The sequence below is a fragment of the Pyrgilauda ruficollis genome, unplaced genomic scaffold (assembly GCF_017590135.1).
Source record: "Pyrgilauda ruficollis isolate IOZ18807 unplaced genomic scaffold, ASM1759013v1 scaffold5, whole genome shotgun sequence".
In the NCBI taxonomy this organism is placed as follows: domain Eukaryota; kingdom Metazoa; phylum Chordata; class Aves; order Passeriformes; family Passeridae; genus Pyrgilauda; species Pyrgilauda ruficollis.
Genome location: NW_024526599.1, coordinates 17754862 through 17770999, shown reverse-complemented (window position 1 = coordinate 17770999; position 16138 = coordinate 17754862). Strand labels below are relative to the sequence as shown.

General features: G+C 35.2%; 1 protein-coding gene across 2 annotated transcripts in view; it reads right to left on the bottom strand.

Annotated features, from left to right (window-relative positions):
• Positions 1 to 4403: 4403 nt before the first annotated feature.
• The window catches only part of FGL1 (fibrinogen like 1), a 31997-nt gene continuing 20262 nt past the window's right edge, over positions 4404 to 16138 (bottom strand). For both annotated transcript variants that reach the window (XM_041479740.1, XM_041479741.1), the window contains 5 exons: positions 13997 to 14156; positions 13176 to 13273; positions 12164 to 12252; positions 11413 to 11600; positions 4404 to 7558 (listed from right to left, as the gene is read on the bottom strand). In XM_041479740.1, coding sequence (XP_041335674.1) covers positions 7399 to 7558; positions 11413 to 11600; positions 12164 to 12252; positions 13176 to 13273; positions 13997 to 14156 — 695 coding nt within the window. In that variant the 3' untranslated portion in view covers positions 4404 to 7398. The remainder of the gene's footprint in view (positions 7559 to 11412; positions 11601 to 12163; positions 12253 to 13175; positions 13274 to 13996; positions 14157 to 16138) is intronic.

Here is a 16138-nt window from a genome sequence, read left to right as displayed (position 1 = left end):
GCTAAAACGTACTTGTTTTTAATAAGTAAGCATAAGTGCACCTCAATTAAGGCTTTCTCTGATATCACAGCAGACTTGCTTGCATTTAAATTATGGGGTCAGCAAGAAAGGACAGTGGAACCTTTTATTAGCAGCTGACTTCTCCCAAGTCTCATTTTACGTTTTGGGTTCCAACGCTATTCAACTGAAAGGAGATCCTGTTAAAAAAATGGAGGTGAATAACAGAGACAACAGCAACAAGGCAGCTGCCAGACATCAGCTTCCACTATGTACTTCAAAAATATCAGTATCCTCACTGATATTACACAGAACCATAATGTGTCAAGTGTCCTTGTGAAACAGGCAGTCTTTTGTATTTTCTGGTAGAAAGGTTTTTCATGAGAGAAGTCTAGGATACAGAGTTGAGTATTTATTTTAAAGCTGTCTTATATAAAGAGGCTGCCCATCAAGCAAGAACCAAAAGTAAATACTCATTTAAATTATATTCCACCTGCTGAAATCATTATGGTGGTGCTATTTCCTAAGGAAGTCTGTACTATTTCCCTACAGTCACTGATGTACCAAAATATCTCAACTGTGAATTTTGTAACACTCTTTCTTATTTCAGTCAGGAATTTTTCCTATGTTGGACAGCCTCATTGCTCATCTTTTCTGATTATGTTCTTTGAAAAGCTGTAGAATGTCTTAATTTCACTTGAATTTTGGGGTTGAGGGTTAATTAGTGTACAAATGACAAAGACACCACGTGACCTCTCTACAGAATATATAGCCTCTTATCACATGGATCAGTAAGTACATCTGAGATGTTTTGGGCCATTTCTCCCTTGTCTTCTTGGCTGGAGCTCTTCTGAGCTCTTGCTGGACATACACAGATATTTTTGTTCTGGTAACATGAGAGAAGGTGGTTGATCATTAGTATATGATGAATTACAGAGCACATACAGACTAACAGGGCTACACTCACTCTAGAATACTAAATAATCAATGTGGTTGGTATCTTTTTAATGAGAAAGTAGAATAACAGAAAAGGTCTGTTGTTAAAGCTGTATTTTCTTTGAGATACAATACAAATGAGCTGCTTGAGAAGCAGATGACATACATAATTAATCCCCAGTGTAACTTTACTGGACTCCGTTGATTTGCATGAAATTAATTTTCTTAATTCTTTTGGGAAGAGAAAAAAACATAGCAGAAAATGTGTCCAGTTATTTTCTTATGTATGAAACTTTTATATCAGATTTAGTAGCTCAAGTGCTTTGGGAAGCTGGGAATGTTAAACGGAAATAGAAAGTAGAATTTAAAGTTATTATCATAGATTGCAAATATTTAATGACTATTTTTTCCAAGCTGTATTATTAACGACTTGTTTTATTCAGGTTGTGTAAACATAAGAAGGAAGCCCTTCCCTTCCTTCAGTATCCAAGAGCTTTTTGCTTAAAAATTTTAGCTTGAGAGACTTGTGTTCTTCCAGATGGGTATGATTTTTCTGTTTTCTTTTTCTCCTGCATTGAGTCAGAGGGTTAGTGAAACCAATTCATAAGGTATTTAACCCCTTGTTAGGAAAACTCAGAGAAATAGATGAGAACTGTACTGAGATCTTTCATTAAGCATGCTATGTAACAGAGGATTCAGTGACAGCGGACTGGTACAATTTAAAATATCCTTATTTTAAAAACTTCAATGAGATATTTAAAATTAAATACTCAGAGTTATTAGAAAAAATTTTATAAAGAGATACATTGCAATAATTTAAAACCCTTTTATCACAAGGCAAAGTGACTGCACATCTTGCAAGCATTAACAATTCAAACAAATACTACACTACAGAGTAGGACTTGCAAGACATCTAGCAGTGACATGCAGCATGAATTTTATATTTGCTGAGTACCACATCAATAACCCACTGGTTTCTGTAAGGAAGCTTTTCCAGATAGGTCTATGGCATTTTGGCAGGAGATGGATCCCTGTACTGAAATCAGTGAATTCAGTATTGCCCAAGTACTTACTTCATCCTGCTTGTGCCACAAGTATTCACATAATCTCAGTTTCTTGGTCACAAGAAACATTCAAATGTTGTATTATTTGTGTTGTGATATAAAGATGGGCCTCACTTCAGTGAAGTTGCCTTGAATTCCTAGTAGCTGAGATGTGAAAAATATAAGATATCCCAGCAGGGAAGACCATAAGAGGATCACAGCAGGAATGCAGCAGTACAGATAAGTTAGTTCAAGTAGTGTTTGGAACTTACACAATTTTGTTTCTGCTTCATCAGAAGACACAAACTACTATTGTAATGCAAGACTTAAAAAAAAGAACACAATTTAACTACCCAAGTGAGCTGTATCTCAAGTGAATTAGATGCTTTGCATTTCTACAATTTAGGTAACCTCAGGTACTCATGTATTATTTCAAAAATTAGTTAAGGACAAAGTTCACCTAAATATTTTTCCCTTATTTTTTATCATTGAATAATTAACTTAATCAGGAGAAACATTGTACTAGTTTACAAATGTAGTATTGCCTAAGATTGCCTAAGAAAACCACATACAGAGCACCATCTAGTGCAGGATATCACTAACATAAAAAGCATTTTGGCTCATATGCCACTTGCCTGTGTTCAGCTAATGTTCTAAATTCATTTAATATGAACTATCATGTTGCATAAAGTGCCAGACCAGGGGCTCCCATGGCAATATAATTTTGCAATTACATGATAGACCGTGGATTGAAAATTGTGACCTTTTGCAAGGACAACAAAACTGGATGCACTGAAATTCAGGTAATCATTTGTGAGAACCATTTACTTGTAAGAGGAATCTGTTTATCTTCTTGCCAGTAGTGTTGGGTGACATATTCATTAAATAATTCAATCCAGTCTGTTCGCACAACTGCCATTATAGGTGCCTTAAGAACGTCCTTTAGCTGCTTGGAGCCTTTGCTCAGGTTCTGCAGAACCTCAGAGCTACCCAGGTTCCTTAAGACAGACAGTCAAAGCTATGCAAAGTACAACCAACAGGTCTTTAACCTGACTGTCATTAAGGATTGCTGAGGAAGGACAGAAAAGTGAGCTACAAGATGGTTTGCTTGCGGTTTTTATGCAAAGGCCATATTTTGCTTCTTCTGCAAGCAAACAAACATGAATTTAGCCCCAAGGTTGTTTATTCACTGTTTGTGTATCAGCATTATGTTTCTGATGCAGTCTGTTTACCATTCCAGTGGGATTAAGAGGAACTGTCTTCTTAGTTAACTAAAGATGTACCAATGAGAAGCTGGATTGCATCCTGCACTAAAAAAAGATTAAGAGGGCCCTCAGGTGCTTGGAAAAGAAAAAAATTGATGAACACTGTGTATTCAACAACAACAACAACAAAAAACTTAATTAAGCATCAAAAAAGCCACTATCACTGTAAAGTTTTATACCTTCTTTGAAGAAGCACTTCAACAAAGATTTGAACCTTCCTCTGAGCATATGGATTTTAGCTAAATGTTTGAAGCCTTACCAAATTCCCAATTCTTAGACCTGCTCTGAAGAAACAGCAAGCATACTCACACACATTTTGAAGTACTTCCTGGTTTTGAAAGCTCCATTTTTGCTTTCCAAGTTGACCACTTCATAAATAATTTTTTAAAAAACCCTCAAACCTAACCCCCCCCCAAAAAAAAAAAAAAAAACAAAACAAAAACCAACCAAACAAAAACACGAATCACAAAAAAACAAACAAACAAACAAAACCCCATCCCCACAACCCAGAAATAAGTGCAAATGTTTCTAATTTTTCAATATTTAGATACAGAATACTTCCCTGGATACTTCTGCTCTTTCTACCTCTGTTACAACTGCCAAAGAGAACTTATTGCTGAAGGAAATTGAGAAAAAATTAGCTTGTTTTTTTTGAGAGAATAAGAAGTGAACTAAAGTAGCATGACAGGAATGTTCACAGACTGGGCAACCTGTGGTTCAAATCCCCTTTCTGGGTGTACCATTTCAAGAGCACGAAGAAGTAGCTCTGACAGAACAAAATGTTATACTTACAAAAGGCATTCAGATATTGGTATGAGGAGTAACAGTTTTGGGAATGGTGAGGAGAGGTAGACTGCAGAAAGACAATAGAGCTGAAGAGAAGAATCTCCAATGGAAAGCCATAGGCCAGACTGAGGTACCTCAACTCTATCAATGCATTCTACATATTCTAGGGAAAACAAATGCTGTAAGATAAAAGGCTCTGTTACTGCTCATTTAATTCATCTGGGATTGTGGTTTCCATTCTTTTACTCTCCAGTATGTTGAGCAAATGCAAGAACACAGACATAGAATTAAATTCAAGAGTGTTTCCCTTGAACAGATATTACAAAAATATATATTTTTGATTCCACATTACTGGTAGATATCATTATGTTCTTTATTAACATGACTAACAAAACATTTTTCTTGTTATTTTCTCAATTCTTCTTCTTCTTCTGGGTCATATGATTTATATGAAATAGTATGTATTCATTTTCAGCTGTTTGGGAACAATGTTCTGCCTAACACCAGAACAAATAAACTGGCCTGTGTTCTGCTATCTTGTAATAATAAAGACTATTTAGAACACGTTTGTACCTGTTGAGAAAATAAATTCATGTGAACAGGCAAGCCTGGCAGAGGAAAGAATTCTCTTCCAACCTTGTGTCTTGCCTGGTAGCTATTAAAACTTCCCTTTTGAAAAGAAATTATTTGTTTATTTAAGAACAATTATTTGACCATTTTGAATTACAACACTTTCACATGCTTTTCATGTGGTCAGAAAGATTTATTGCACAAAGAAAGGCCATGGAAAAGTGGTGGAAATGAAATACAATATTTGAATATTGCTGACAGTATGCTAGATACTTCCTTGTTCAGAAGACCATTCAGTCCAAATAAACATCTAAGTGCATTTGAAGATGTACAAAAAGACAGACTTGAGTTTTCTTCATTTTATGATTTACAGTATAGAAAAGGAGTGAAATTTTATATCAGAATATGTCAAAAGCACCCTAACTCAGCCAAAATATTTCATTAGGGTTATTATAAATAAAGATGATAGATTTATGCTGCAGTATATTAAAAATTATCATAGATATTATGAACACAGTCTGTAAATTTTGAAAGTCTTTTTTTTTTTTTTGTGTACTAAAAATCCAACTTTCCTATGCATAAATCCTCCTTGTCTTTTATTTTGGTAGAATATGATCTGCCTTGATACTTTCCAAATTCATGAGTTAATCTTTCCATTTTCCTGTGAAAAACTAAAGATGTTTTTGCAATTTCCACATAATGGCATTCTGGGTTTTTTTTCCCAAATAATTAAAGCTTTCTCCTCTTAGATTGGAAAAAGAATTTGAAAATCATTATGGGGAATACTGTACTTACAACATTTTTTAAACTACTCCAAAACTTCCATCACATTATTAATAAACCATACCTACAGACATACGCATAGTTACATAGGAACCCAATTTAAGTTATGTAATAAAATTGAATAAAAATACTTTATCAGATTTTCTGTTTTAATGTTGAATTTCTCTTACTATCTCTACTTCTCTCTCTCTCTACTTCCCTCCCTCCCCCTTTCTCCCCTTACACACACATGAGGGGCCTTCCTCCCAGATACTGAATGTAATTTGGTGTAACTAATTAAACAAAGTTCAAAATAAACAGTTGAATAACTGTTCATTGGTCCTCTCTCCCCTCACAGGGACGTGCTAAAGGCTAGAATTCTCTAGCACAGTATCAGTTGATACATCGAGAAAAAGACTGGATTATCTAGAATATCTGCTATTACCACTAAAAGAAGAGACCTTAAAACATCATTACTGCAGATTTTCATTGGCACAATTTTTACATGATTTTTTATAACATGATTTTAGCTACCTGAACCCTGTTTTTTCTCCACACTTTTTTTTGGGTTTTTTTTTGTTTAGGTGTAGCATGATTTATCTTATTGAGTGAGATTGTTTCATAAGAACTCTCTTTCTTCCCCCCAGTTGTTACAAACATCCTCCCTCCCTTATTCCATGCAATTGTCTCAAGGATTCTTTACAAACTTTTGTTTCGGGAGGATGAACATGGAAGGGAAAATTGCCGTGCAGAGAGTTACAATTCAGCTGTCCTGTATTCATAACAATGTAGTTATAAATTGACCTTTACCAAATCTTAGTTTCAATTATTTTAAGCATGATTGAAAGCGGCTGCCCCGTTCAAAACTGTATTTGGACAGGGGGAGAGAGAGTGGCAGTTCAACCACAGAAGCAAAACTGTTTTAGGAAAGCAAGTTTAGGTCCATATTTTCTTTGAAGTCTTCATTTGCATCTGCCCAGCAGAAATGGACTACATTTCACTGGATAGCTTTCTAGAGAGTATTCCTATCTTCTCCATGGCAGCAAGCACTATTCAGCAGCTCTTGTTATTACTGGCTATTAGAGTCTATTGTTGTGCCAGGCACAAAAGCCAGGGATAGGCAAAGTCTCTCTTACCATTATTCTTGTACAAGAAAAATATAGATGTGCAACTTGAGATGGAGAAAAGCCCAGAGAGCTTAGATGAGTATAGAGGGAAAGGAGAGGAAGTGACTGGACAGGATATTCAAAATTAGAGAGTTGTAAAATCGAAAAAGGAAAAGAAAAAGAAGAAAAAGAAAAAAAGAAGAAAAAGAAAAAAAGAAAAAGACAAAGCATTATGGTTACCAAGAAAGAGAAAAGCATAATTACCAACCATCTAAAAATGTTTTGAAACATGTGAAAATGATTGAAATGTTGTGACCAGCCCTAGAAATGCCTTGGCAAACAAGAGAATCCACTTCTCTATGTAGATTGTACCCTGGCAGCACCCCTTCTCTTTCTTCAGTTCCCTGCCTCATTCTTTAAACCTTTTATGTATACTATGTACACAACACACACAACCTTTGCATCAGAGGGATTTACAGGAAACTCATTTCTAAAGTCTTGAACCTTTCCAAAGCAGGCATGTTCCATTCACTGAGTAAACCTTATGCATCTATTTGAGTCGGTGCTTTTTTATTGTGTAAGTACAATTACTTTTCATTTTTGAGACAGCACAGTAACAATACTGTTGTTTTTAAGGGTGAAAGGATTTGGAGTTACTAGAAAGCCAAAAATTCGCCATCCTAATGAAGATGTCTTTATTCCTAGGTGAACACTTGCCTTTTTAAAAAAATACCTGGACCCATTAGCATTAATATTTGTATCTAAAGGTTCATAGGCTAGCTTGTCTTTTCACTTACATCTCACAAAACTACTGCTTGCAGAGGAATTATTCCAAATTTATATATGCATAGATTGAGAAGTAAAAATCTGCCCCTTTTAATTTGGAATGAATTTCCTAAAATATTAATCGGGTGAATCATGTTAATAGAATATTTAAACAATATTACATTCAAAGTCTGCAGGTCTGACCTTCATGACAACAGATTTTAGGGAATACCACCACCCATGCCAGGTGTACCAAACAATCCCGTTGTCTGTCTTGGCAGTGTAGGGACCTCTGTAGTACAAACCATTCAGGTTGGCAGAGTGACACCTGGTGGGAAAGTAAAGGGAAACAGCAATAAGGCCTCCTGCTGAAAAGTTCCACGCATTTGTTATTTATTTCTCTGCGAGTCAAAAAATTTTGCCATGTTGATGCCAGCCTAATTTGACAGCTGCATAAATTTGCATTTTTGAATTCTGTGCACATAAACAACAGTGTTTTAATTAAGGAAGAACTGCAAATGTTTTTTGCTTCTTTTAACCAAAAATGCTGCTTTTTTTTTCCATGTTTTATGGCATTACTAGCTCTTGGAGTTTCTCCTGCTAATTTGTTTCAGTGGAAAATTTTTCCAGAGTTGTTCAGGATGGAAGACAGCAGGGCATACACCATACTCTGGGAAAGAAATACTGTTATGGTTTTCTGTTGTTCCAGAATAGCCCCCCTTAAGTTTTCCAGTTACACCACATGGTATTTTGTATGACAAAACCTGAATACCACCATCAGTTTTCATATCGACCTGTAGACTTCTATTTAAAAAGATGAATTCTGATTGCTAATTACACACGTGTACCAATTCACTGGATCACCAGAGCTGGTATTTTGTTTGATTACAAAAAGTTGAGGGAGTTTTGTTGTTTTTTAACAGACTCGGGCAGAAATGCAGTTATAGCTTATAAAATACAGTGGTTGAAACAAACAAAAAACCCTAGCAAAACCCAGAAGGCTTGAAAAGGAAACAGCACAACCTTGATACTTGCCTGGTTTCTACAAGAAACAAGCTTAGATCTTTATGTGGAGAGCAAACTGGCTGTTCCTTTTGCAGCACATTGTGATGAATCAGCTTGGTTTATCTGCCAATTCAGTATTTCATTATAAATGCTGTTAATATCTAGCTATTGAACACCATGATGGGTTCCAAAAGCAGACTTCAGAAATTATGCACACAGAAAACATTCCAAATAAACCTTATGAGTTTTCTTACTGGCAAATCTTAGGCTTTTTGGCTTTGCTTATACTTCATTAACAAAGTTTTTGAGAACTGAGATAAAAACTATGAGAAAAATTCCATAGGAAAATTCTCATCTAGATATCCTTATTTATTGCTTACAATTTTTAAAGTCAGTTTTGATAATGTGTTAATTGAAAGCTTATAAATTGTGGACATCAAAAGTGAGTTTGTTTTTGAGAATGACAAACTTGTATCAGAGCTGACATAATCTTTGTAATCATACAAATTCTGCCATGAGCAGGCACTCTGCCTACTTTGAATCAAAACACAGATTTCATTAAAAGAATCATAAAAAGGCACACCATAATTTTGCCAACAGCAATATGAGCCAGTGAAGGTCTTCATTAGTGCTGGGAAGCATGAATAGTGAAAATTAGAGTATCCAACTAGATGCTGTCTGAAGTAACTGTACATGCTAAGTAAACATCTGGCATGTGATATGATATTGTGAAAAAACACTCATTATTCACAAGTCAATAAATACCTTAAAGTTAGCCTGTGTTCCTCCTATATTTTCAATAGGCTAATATAAAGTTAAAAAACTACACTGCAGAGGTTTCAAAAGTACAGCCAACTCTCAACTGTCCATGGATATTTTATCTGAATTATGTATTAACTGTGTGACAGATATGAAGAGATGGGAGTTGGTTCCCTGAAGAACCCTTTGAATTCTGTCTGGATTTATTGACTCCACTGACCCCACATGAATATAGTTATGCCATCTCTGGGATGATTGGTAAGGCAGGAAGCTTGAGTTAGTGATATCTGGCCCCAAGTTGTTGCCTAACAGATCACTCTTACCATCCATACATGGTATAACTAAAAATGGGAGTGCTGGGAGAGAATAAGCTGATGTTCAACTGGAATTGTGCACTCTTACTACTTAGGAATCTTTATGAACTTTATCTCACTACTTATAAACTACTTATGAGCTTTGCAATGCCCTGGGTACTGGAAAGCTTATGACCTGCAGGTAGTACCAGAGTGAACCCAGCTCTGTGGACTTGCATTCAACATAAGACTCTCTGCTAGAGCTTTGCTTACAAAAGGGGCCATTTTTCTGCAGAAGTCCAGGAAAACAAATGCTGAGCTGGAGCGAGACTGGTGGCTTTAAACTAGCTCTGAGCTACTTCCTTGTGGCCTCACTTGTGTCACGTCCCTTGGTTTTCATATTATCTGGGCTTTTCTGTATTTCATTAGTCCTGATAGCATAGAGCTGGCTATAAACAATTCCTTCATAGCTGGGAGCTCTTATGCAAACCAGCCAAGAGCACTAATTCCTTCTATATTTGCTAATCTGTGCATGACAAATATGTGTTTCTGAGTGCTTTCCTTTCCCTGCCAGTACTGTCCTTTTGAGTAGGACTTAATGATACTGACATTTTCTAGTATTTTGCAATGTTCAGTTTTATGTTAGGCTTCACATTAAAAATTCCATAACAAAGCAGTGAAATAACACTATTAGTAACTAATTTTCATTATCAAGCTAGACTGTCACTTTAAGAGCATGAGCTACACAACCATAATAAGAACCAGCCTAGTAGGAGTCAGCTATCTTTAGAAGTTATGTAGCACCAACGACAAGGTATAAATAACTGTCAAGTTCTGCTGTGCAGCTACTTTAGCAAAGTGGTCATTCTTTTGTCCAGATCAATCCAATATAAAAGAAAAAAAGTTTATAAAAGGCAAAAAATTTATTCAGTGGTCTAAAAGTGATTGGTAATTCAGTCTTAATGAAATCCATGGCATGATATCAGTTTTATGTGATTTGAGGTCCAGATACTCCTTTAAATTTACAAAAGCTCTGATTTCATGGGAAAAGAAGCTTCAACATAGTTACCTTTTCCTTTTATATCTTAACTTTCCTGAGAAATGCAAAAAAACATTGTCTACATGTGACTTTTTCCAAGACTCAAACATTCTGCTGACTGGCTATCCATGCAAATATATTAAAATGTATTAAAATAAGTAGTTAATTGTGAAACACTGAGTTAATGGCCACATCATGTCAGTAAAGGTGGTCACAGACTACTTATGAAAACAGAATTTGGCAAATGAGGAGTTAAAAAGAGAAACAAAGGATGACACAACAGAAACAATGGAGTTGATCCAGCCTGGCACCTCTTGCCAAGTGAACTGAGATCACAGTGAGAGAATAGTGTGCCTCCCTGAGCTGTATTTTAAACCTTTCTATTACACAGCTAGATTGCAGAGTTTCTCTTCATGGCAGTATTTATTTAATTAATTACAGGAAAGAACACAGCTGATCTGTACAGGCTAAGGCTACCATTTTTATTATTTCTTTTTGATTTGGTATATTGCATGTTGTAGAATTTTAAATTCTCTTATTCGACCCTATTTGAAAAAATCTTTCACTCAGTCCAGATATGCACACTGACAGAAACTGAGTGGACACATTACCATTTCCATTTGTAAAGACTAACAAGAGTGAGGTACTGTGAATTGAGGTGAAAAAAATGAGTCTTGATAACATGGCACTAGTTTAGCTTGTCAGATATTTTCAGTGCTGCCACATCTGGTCTAGTGCAACACAAAAGAAATGCAAGACTGAAGTACAGCAGGGATGTACCTGCAAGTTCTACATGACCTACTTGTGTAAAAGCTAGTTAACTCAGAGGGCAGAATGATTCTCCTCCTCACTGCCTGATAACAAAGATGACCTGTGGCAAATGCCATTATCACAGCCTGAGCTGCACAGTAGGTGCTGTCCCTTCTAAGGTGAGCCTCACTCTTACCAGCACTGAGATCTCTGCTAGGGGACAAGGACACATTGCAAATAAATGAACAATCCCAATCTATCTTCTACCATATGTTATTATTTTATGAATACACATGGAGCAGAATAGTTGACGATACCAATATGAAATCAAAATACCTGTTAAACCACCAGCCAGCCTTTTCCTCTTCAGCACAGTTCCCTTCATAGTTGTCATTATCCCTGTCTCTAGTACTGAATTTCATTCCTCGATGATCAGCCCACCATTTCACATCAGGATGAAATCCACCAGTAAGGGAATCACCAGCTGTACCAGAGTATTCACCACAACTCATCTCATAAGAATGCTAGTAAAAAATGTGAAGAAAGAAAAGAAAATTAAATTCCTATATGTCTTTAGCCCTTAACATGTCAGAAAGTGAAACCACAAACAAGAACCTAGCCTGTTCCATTTGCTGCTATTTTTATGCTAAAAATGTCCTACCACTTAAACACAATGTACTTAATACTGAAAGGCTGTAGAGATGCTTAACAGGAATAAAATTTGTCATTAACCTTATGTATAAATGACTTAATAAAAACAACATTAGGGCTAGTTTGCACTATACATTAGCAAATCAGAACATCTTCTACCATTATTGTTGGTAATATCAACAAACATAGAAAAACTGCTTCTATCCATATCTGCTACACCAAATGATTCATATCCCTTACAGAAAGTGTGAAATTAATGTATCAGAGTAAACCACTTTTAGTAGGTATTTGAAAATTAGAAGCATGTGTAAGAAAGAAAATATGGTACTAAGGCTCTACACAAATCTTTTTGGAAATTAGGGAACCTGCATGTTTATTGCTTGTCTACAGAATCCACATTTTCATTAAAACCTTTAGTCATTTAATATTTTATTACCTCTTCTCCTGCAACTCTGAATCTTGCATACTGTGCAAAACGCCGTTCTCCTTCAAAATCAGTTAGATCAATTCTTAAAGTATAATTCCCTTTAAAAAAATACAAATTATTTTAGTTAAACCAGCCTATCTCACTACTTTTCAGAACTGGGCACTACAGTAGAAGATTAAAAGAAAATGTTTTTATCATTAATCTCTATCACCTCAGCATATTTTATAGGGTTTTATCTTCTTTCTTTATGCATACTAAAGCACATATTGCTATTCTTTGCCTTTATTCAGCTTAAAAAATTTTAGAATTATTCCAATACAAATTTTCAAATGTAGGAAAAAATTGTAAAAAAAGATGGCCTTACAGGTTTTACATATTAGTACGATATTTGAGGTGGTAATGAAAGCATAGTGAAAATTCATCAATAAATTTTCACCTATGAAAATTAGATTTTTATACTCTGAAAATAAAAAAAAAGTTATACTAGGATCACATCCTGGTGGCACTGATTTCCATATGATTTAGCTGGCTAAGCCAGTGGGTAAGCTTTGTATCTGCAGCATTCCACAACAAAGCAGAAGTTAGCTTACACTGAGTGACTATTAGAAAGATGGAAATAACTTTCTACTACTGGCCTCATCAACAGGACTGGACTAGAATTACTTCCATGTAATAGCCCACACAGCTAAAAAGCCCTGAAAAGGTGTTTTGGTACAGTATATTCCTGTCTCTGGACTGTTAGTGATGCTGATGGATAGAGACAATTCTTTTAAGGTAGACTCCTCTCTCCTGTTCCCTGTTTCACAGGGGCTCTCAGTATGCCAGTGGCCTAAGGACAGTTTTGAAACTTTTCTTAGAAAACATATATTAAAATGTGTTTTTTTCTGAAACTTAGAGAAATCCATGCAGACTGAAAACAGAATTCAGGATTTATGATAACAAAAAGGGGAAACAAAAAAAATGGCCTGGAAAGAGCAAAGAAACAGAAACAATAAGACTATTGTTACAATACAAATCTTACCTTGATTAGTCAAATAATGAAGATTTTTGTTTCCAAGCCAAAATTCACCATTTTTCAAAACAAAATTTCCAAAGCCTTCTTCATAGTCAGCCCAGAGCCTGAAATGGGTATAAATTATTAATTTCTCAAAAACGCACGTTTTTTTGGATGTTTTATAATACAATTTCAGATCACAGAATAACTCAAACTGGAAAGAACCTCAGGAAGCAAGCTAGTCCAGTGTCAGTCTCAAGCCAGAATCAGCCATGAGATCAGACCAGGTTGTTCAGGGCTTGTCCATTCAAATTTTGAAAACTTCCAAGGATGGAGACTGCACATTCTCTTTGGGGAACCTGCTGACTCTTTTCATGATGAAAAAGTTTCTCCTTATATCCAGTCTGAACCTCTCTTGTTTCAACTTAGGTACTTGGTTTCTTATCCTCCCACTAGACATGTTTCTGAACATTTTTACTCACAGCGCCCTCAGATTGCTTACTTTTTCTTTTTTTTTAGATTTTTACTAATTGCAGAAGACACTCTAGTCCTTTCCACATCATTAAGAATCCTTGCTCCAAGGGTTGTTAAGGCATTTGACATTGAAGTGTCCTTGTGTCAAATGCACAAGTTGTCAGAAAAAGATTAGAACAGATGTCTCACAGAAGACAGCCAGAACCAGAAGTGATATCTCATCTGGAGGCTGTCCCACAAAATAACCATTCCTTCCTTTTATCTGGGATAACAACTTACTCATACACTTCTAAAGTTCAGATTTAACTTAGCACCATCTGGTTTAATGTTTCTTCACTTTGTTTCCAGTTTTAATTACCAAATCTAGTACCTACCTATCAAAATTCTGGCTGCCATCAGAACGTCTCTGAAACACAGTCCAGCCACCTCCTTCAGACATGTCACAGAACGCAAAGAATTCTCTAGGACTCTGGATTGGTTTTATTTTATAAAATCCATTTTGCTTATGGCCTTCATTGTAGATTTCTGCACAATCTGTTCACACAACATTAATCAGACACAACATTTTTAGTCCTGTACTTACTGGCAAAATTAGAAATCAAGTCAGTAATGGTAATCAAGTCATGTTATGTAGAAGTCACATATGAACTACACTAATAAAATGAAATGTCTCTGCAAACACATTTCTTTGACTTTTGGGTAGATTTTTGTACTTGTGTTGCTCTAAAGCTTTGCTGGGCTGTAATTATTTTGATATATCTTTGAAACAATATCTTCACATAGTGAAATACTACAATTTTTGTTTCTACTTGACTAGCAAAATAATTCCTCTGCTTTAAGTGGTGTCACTTTTAATTTACAGTGGTATCATCCACATTAGAATCCTGAAAATTACATGTAACATACAGTAATCTTTGAAAACAAACACGTACTTCTATGTCTAGAAAGTTCACAGAAATGCCAGAAACAAAAGTATGGAATCTCCAGTGTTAAAAACTGAAACAATTGCAAGGCCTGATTCTCCTGTCCCTTCTACCAAATAGGTGCAAAAATATACAGAAGACTACACCCAAAAAGTGCAATGTATGTGTAAAATGATACCACTTTGGCTTGGTACCATTCACAGTCTGGTCTGCACTGCTGTTGATTAATATAATTTACAACAATAACAAAATTCAGAGCTCATGGAAATATTACAGCAATGTAATTGTATAATCTTATATTCTTTCCTCTAGGAATTAAGAAATGAAATGAGTTCTTTGTTTATATGTAATCTACCATGAGGCAGTCATGTAGAAAAGACATATAATTTTCAGCATTTCTGTTTTTCCTGGCTAAGGTAGAGCTGATTAACTTCAAGGAATTCTCTGAATTGGCTGAACTTCCAGGCCTGCTTGGAACTTTATGAACTATTATATTTCTCTTCAGTGAAAGTGTCAGTGAAGATTAGACATAGAAAATAAATACTCTATACTGAAAACAAATAGCTATGCCAGAATTTGAATAAACTGTAATAGAAAAAATTATTTAAATAACAGCTAAGTTATCTTTATAGAGAATGTGTGATTGGCTTAGAGAAAATAGCTTTTCTTGTCCATTAATTTCTTAGTAGGTCAGCAAAACACAAGCATATCTTAATTTTTAGCACGTGTATATAGTATGGAATTTCCCCATCACTATCTAACTCAAATTATTCAGCTCTGTTGATATTAAAATGCTACAGTAGTTTGAGAAAATAATACAGTATGAACAGAGAAAGGCATTTTCCAAGCTGTAAAGAAAGTGAAAAAATAATAGGGGAAAAAAATAATCAGAAACAGGAACAAGTTAGATCTGTTTTTTTAGAATAACATTGTAAAAGAATAAATTGGGGCTTATGCTAAGAAAGGACAAATACCATTCAGAGAAATGTGGTTTTAATAATCTTTTTCAGTAACAAGTGAGTCAGCCCTAATAATAAAAATAAAGTGTTCCAGAATGCTGAGTACATAAATACACAGCTAAAATTTTTATGTCAGATTTACAACTGCTTTTAATTTCATTTCAATGGTGTTCTATTATATTTGATGCCTTGGGATCAAATGTTATATATATTGGTATTTCTTCCAGCAGCATAAGCGCTACAAGCATATTGAAACAACGCTATTGAAAATAATAGTATTTAAGACTTTCTAGCACTGGACAGCTAGAAACAAACACCACCTAGAAGTCAGTCTCCTAAATTGTATTTTCAATCAAAACTATTGTTTTGGATGGTGTTTTATTTATCAAGAGTTTGGATTATGTCTTATTATATACTTCCACTGTATTTATTATAAGCCTTCCACTGTAGAAGGAGTGGATCACTACCAGAGTACTGGTGAAATCAGAAAAAAACTTTAAATCAGGATTTAAAAGCTGTGATGTCATGAGCTGAATCCAGCTCAGTGAAAATGTTATTAAAGTGAGATGCAGATGCCATTATGCCAGGCTTAGGTGTGTAAATACGGAGGTCTCAGGGACTTCATAGATTGGAA